The sequence below is a fragment of the Nilaparvata lugens genome, chromosome 13, assembly GCF_014356525.2.
Source record: "Nilaparvata lugens isolate BPH chromosome 13, ASM1435652v1, whole genome shotgun sequence".
Lineage (NCBI taxonomy): Eukaryota > Metazoa > Arthropoda > Insecta > Hemiptera > Delphacidae > Nilaparvata > Nilaparvata lugens.
Window position 1 is genome coordinate 23447737 of NC_052516.1, and position 5817 is coordinate 23453553.

The 5817-nt window shown below is 35.3% G+C and overlaps 1 protein-coding gene across 1 annotated transcript in view; it reads right to left on the reverse strand.

The window, feature by feature from the left end:
- Positions 1 to 259: 259 nt before the first annotated feature.
- The window catches only part of LOC120354059, a 195008-nt gene continuing 189450 nt past the window's right edge, over positions 260 to 5817 (reverse strand). Inside the window, exon 5 of the mRNA XM_039440113.1 lies at positions 260 to 405. Coding sequence (XP_039296047.1) covers positions 357 to 405 — 49 coding nt within the window. The 3' untranslated portion in view covers positions 260 to 356. The remainder of the gene's footprint in view (positions 406 to 5817) is intronic.

A 5817-nucleotide genomic window follows, 5' to 3' on the forward strand; every position in this document is an offset into this window, starting at 1 on the left:
ACAGACATAAGGTAAGATCATATGCTGATAGTGAATGTTTTTGTGATTTTTGAAAGTGTTTTCATAACCTCATTTGAACTATTCTTATCAAAATTAGGGAGAGGAACAGTTTTGGGTATATCCTGTTGATTCTCTCCCAATCATTAATTTGATTTTGTGATTAAGGAATGTAATAAATGTAAATGTAAATGTAAGTAATAACTATGAATTTTGAGAAATCATTATTATGAGTATTGATTATTTTTGTTCACTCACCCAGTATTCCGAGCCTATAGTTGACAGTGACCACTACGACTCCACCATAGCTGGCTAGCACAGTCCCGTCATACACATTTCCTGAGTTCCACTCGTAGGATTCACCATGAATGTACACTATCACTGGGTATTTTGTTCGTGGACCGTCGCCTGTAACAAACAGAAAAATACAAATGGGTTAGAAAAATAGTAGAAAAAATTATAGTTGAAAATAGTATTTTTTTAAATAAATTTTGATAATGTACTTATTGTATCAATCTAGAATAAAGAGTGGACAAACTTGAATCTATTGATCTACTACAAACATCTTTATTACACTTTCTTGTATAGGGCTACTTGTAATATAAAATATAAAGAAAATAAAAATCTCAGTACCCTTTTTTTAAAATATTTTATCACAACATGTTTCGGTCATTTATGACCACATGTCATCTCTCTCTCTCTTTCATTTTCAATTTTCATTCTCAGCATGCGTTTCCACAGATAAGTTATTATGTTCTAAACTTGAATTTAAAAAAACTTTTGATCAAAAAACTGTTGGTCATCTGATGACGGAACAGGCCGAAACGATCGTCACTATACAAAAGTAAGTGCATTTTCACTTCAAAAGTTTTTTAAAATTCAAGTTTAATTTTAACAGTGAAAAAGTATGGATATACAACAGAGTATTATATGTTCTATTATTGTGATCAATTTTTCATCATAGATGTGTTATTATTATTTATTATTACCAGTGTTTGCCATAGGTCTTGTCAGACCTTGCAATGAGAGATGTATTAAAAAAAATATCAAATATCTCTAATTACTTCCCCTTCCTGGTTACTCCTCTACTCTGACTTTCACTCGCTCTCTCATCCTCTTTCTCTCTGATTCTGTTTCTGTCATACTCTGCCTCATCCTCTCTTGCTCGCACTCACTCTATCTCTCTTCCTCTTCTCCTGGTTTCTACAAATATCAATTTAATGGTATTGCTATTGTATTACTAAGGTTCCTATCAAGTCTCTTACAGGCTCACTCTGTCTCTCTCTCCCTCACTCATACACTCTCTCCATATCAGTCTCTTTCTCTCTCACACATCCACTGGACCCAGTAGACCACAGACTACTAAAGGGTCAGCTCCGACACCCATAATAACAACAATAATTACCACCTACCCGCCAGGGATTTGAAACGTGAAATTTCAGCTGCGGTTCTCCTTATGGATGGGAGGCCGTAAAGTCCAAGCAGTAATTATTTTGTGTTTCTCCCCTATAGACTGGACCGAGCTATTAGGGGCTCGGATTAGTATCTACTTACTGGTTTTGGGATAGGATAGCTTGTGGGAGAACACTGGAAGTGTTTATCCGCTTGGGATGAGTATATTAGTCTCCGAATTTGAAATTTAATGAGTGGGAAGAAATTAAATTGAATGTAATTGATTTTTCACGTGATCCTATAATATTAAACGAGCAACTTCTGTTTATCTATATATATAAAAGCGAGATGGCACTCACTCACTGATTGACTGACTGACTCACACACTCACTCGCAGAACTAAAAATCTACCGGACCAAAAACGTTCAAATTTGGTAGGTATGTTCAGTTGGCCCTTTAGAGGCGCACTGAGAAATCTTTTGGAGATATTTCAACTCTGAGGGTGGTTTTTAAGGGTTTAAAGTTCTTTTAGCATGTATATTCTTCTTATTCCAATATCTTAAAATTATAATTGAAATGTCCATACCATATGTTAATATAGAACAATAATCTATAGAGAGTAGACTACCTCTTCGAAACAGTTGTTCTGGTAACTGAATTAAAAATTTTGTCAGGTTGGCATTAAGCTCAGTTGACTTTGTTAGGTTGGCACCAAGTTGAAGATTGAAATGCATTTATCCAGGACCTCCCAAATACCAATTCATCCAATTAGCCGAAATTAGCGTTTTCTCAGCTTTTCTGCGTTTCCTCACCATTTTCAATAATTGATGGAGATATATTGAAAAAAATTCAGTACACAGGTTTAGCTGAGGTGGAAGAATTTTGTTCGCCAAAGATACGCCGATATAGTAACAGGTGTTTTCCAAGATCAAATTGACATAATACTTTCAAATTCGGTACAGAGGTTCAGCTGTGGTCTACATGCAGGCGAGCGAAGCGAGCACGCTGATCTCATTTTTGGACAATCCAGTCGGGGGTCCAGGGGTCGGAGCCCCCTGGCTAGACGGATATGGCGAGCGAAGCGAGCCTGACGGTTAGTATGTTTATATGTTTAGATGATTAGATGTTTCGATGTTTAGATGTTTAGATGTTGAGATGTTCAGATGTTCAGATGTTTAGATGTTTAGATGCTTAGATGTTAAGATGTTTGGATGTTTAGATGTTCAGTTGTTTATATGTTTGTATTTCACCGGATCTCGAAAACGGCTCTAACGATTCTCACGAAATTCAGAACATAGGTTTATAATATAAAGATTCGATTGCACTAGGTCCCATCCCTGGGAAAACTCGCTGAAGGACATTAAAAGGATAATCATCATTCATCCTTGGAAAAACAGCTGATAATATTTATTTCGTCGTCTGTTGGTGATGGCAGTGAGTGAGCGAGTTTATGTGTGTGGGACTGTGTCAAAATTATGACTCAGCTGTTGAACTTTCAGTCAATTTTTGCCGCTTGCAAAAAAGCCAGGTATTTTCAATCCTGATTAATCCAGTAGATCCATCTTTTTGAAATGGTCTTCTCTGATTTTGTTCACTTGGAGTTAATCAGGATTAAAATTAAACCGGCTTTTGTGCAACTGGGCCTTTGTGAAGAAACTTTCTGCATTCTTCTGGGAATTAATCTCAATTTACTGTGATTGGATAGAGCATTTGTGTATGAATGTTATTATAATTTCTTCTCTCGTAATAATTTTTTTATGCTTTCGTACTCCAGTACGAAGCTCGGTCCCCGATATTATAACATTACAAGAGTTTACAAGAAGAAGAATACAGATGGAAATAAATTGGAAGTTGCATTCGTTCAAATGCTAATTAATGAATGATTATTATCAAACGAAAATGCCAATTAAATGCTGTAAATCACCCCGAAGACTTCTGCAACTGCAAATATTGACAACAGGGTAAACAGCTAGATGGAAGTTCGATGAGCGCTTCTACACAAAAATTATTTGTCAGCCCGGGAAACAATTTTTGAAAACAGTTCCCGGGCTTACAAATGATTTTTGTATAGTAGCGCTCATCGAATTTCCATCTAGCTGTTCACCCTGTTGTCAATATTATTCTACAGTAGCAGAGGTCTTTGGAGTGATTTACAGCATTTAATTGGGATTTTCGTTTAATAATAATCAGAAGCAGAATATATTACCGATAGGTGGAAGAGAATGTGTTATTAGTAGGCATACTGGTTCATGAATAATGGTTTAGTGCTTCATTACTAACTTTTTCGTTCTTCATTCATGATATTCCATGTTATAACTAGCAAACAGCTCGTGCCCCGCTAGGGTCTGATTGAAAGCTTGACAAACTAAAAATTCAATTCCTTCAAATCTTGAAGAGTTGATAGGTCTATAACCATCCTTGGTAGATTAGGAACCTATATGCGAGATTAGTTGTGTAGTTGTGTATTTTGTATCCCGTACGTGTATAAGCCAATTCTTTCCATTATTATTCTATTATAGAGAACTGTTGAAAAAGTATTTATGATTCTTCATGATTCTATACATGGGTATAGTGCTCATATAACACTACAGACATCCAGAGACTTCCTCACATGTAGTTCCCACTGATTGCATATACAGCGACTGAGATCTAATGGGATGTAACTGGTAACTGTGGATGGACTGTGGATTTTCAATGTCACAGTTATGATCAACTATTATGTAACCCATGCTCTTCATTCATACAATAGGTGCATTATCGAAATGATAGGGTGAGAAAAAAGGCAACCTTGTGCTATTCCTCTCCCAAATTTAGATGGGGTTACACATAGTGCGAAATAAGTTAAGTCTTGTAGTTGTTCACTCTACAAAATGTTCAGTCCTTAATTATTATTACAAAGTAGATTTTTGAATTTGGATGTTCCAAAATCAAACATATATAAGAAATATTTCACATATTGAAGAAATAATTTTGCAGCAAGAAAGAAAGTCAATATTCTCGAAGCACAGCCGTGTTTGAACCATAAGGTGAGAAGGGTAACAAGGACGTTCTTCATGAGAATTCACCACGAGAATAGTAGAAGTACCTATTTAATGAAACTTTCATCGCTTCCATAGAATGACATCTTTTCTAAACTATCCTAGGGTATTAATTGAGAAAATGAGAGTTTGAAAATTATGATGTAAATTGATACTTTTATTTGTCTACTCTCAGAGAATTGTAATACTCTCTGATCTTCCCCAGCATGATTTGAAGAATGAAAGTTTCCAAAATATGGGAAAATTGCACATCAAGATAACTTTAGTTCAGAATAAACTATGACCTAATCAAACTATCAAACTACAACAGACGTGGAAAACTAAAAATGGAATAACTGAAGTTATTTAATGAAAACACTGCCGTTATCTACAAAATGTTGATAATTTCTAGAAGAGTAGAATTCTCATTATGATGATGGCAATCATGATTCTTCCAGAATATGGAAAATTACTTCATGGAGGTGATAACAGTAACTGGTATTCTCCTGAAAAGAAGAACGTTTAGGAACAAAAACCATGCTGATCCACGCAAAACTCCGAGCTATTAGTTCTAGTCGTTTTCTTTTATGGTGACCTCCCTGAGGTGAACTCTATTATACAACAAAGACAATACACACACACTCATACTTTCTATATGATATAATATACACAGACACGCACACAGGAACGCCTAGCGATGACGTCATAATGACTCCTCCGCTGTTTATAAGTTAGATAATAGTGAAGTCCACATTATAATAGCAGTGGAGATGGAGAAAGATAGGAGTACTGCGTTGTCGATTATCTAACTTGCCACTGATGATATAGCTGACACCGATTTTTCTGATGGAATATCAAATGTCTATTCATGATGGAAATTATTAATTATATTTCATTTCTCAAACTTGACCTACTGAAATCTTGGAGAATTTAAAATATGTCTATAACCATCCACGGTGAATAAAGAATATAATGCATAATTTCAAGTTAATCGTCCAGTAGTTTAGAAGTGATGATGCGGCATTTGTGAATTTCCTATCCTGTATGTGATTGAGCCAATTCTCTCCTGTTTTATATTATATACTCATATTGAATAATCAGCTTTATTGTTGTTAATTATTGTGGATTACTGTATAATCCAGCAAATATTGCAACTTACATGAATAAAAAATAATATCCAATCTTTTCTCATTTTCCTTTTTTTTTGCATTGTCTTCTTCTCACTCTCAGAGTCAGGACTTTATTCCATTCACTTCCCTGCACTGAACTGTCCACTCCATCACTTTCTCACTCTTTCTTTTACTCTAAAAACTTTTCTCTCTCACCCAACATTGTCTCACTCACCACCCTTTCTCAATTCTCTCACACTCACACTAATCTACATCCTACACTTTGCAACCCTATCATTCGT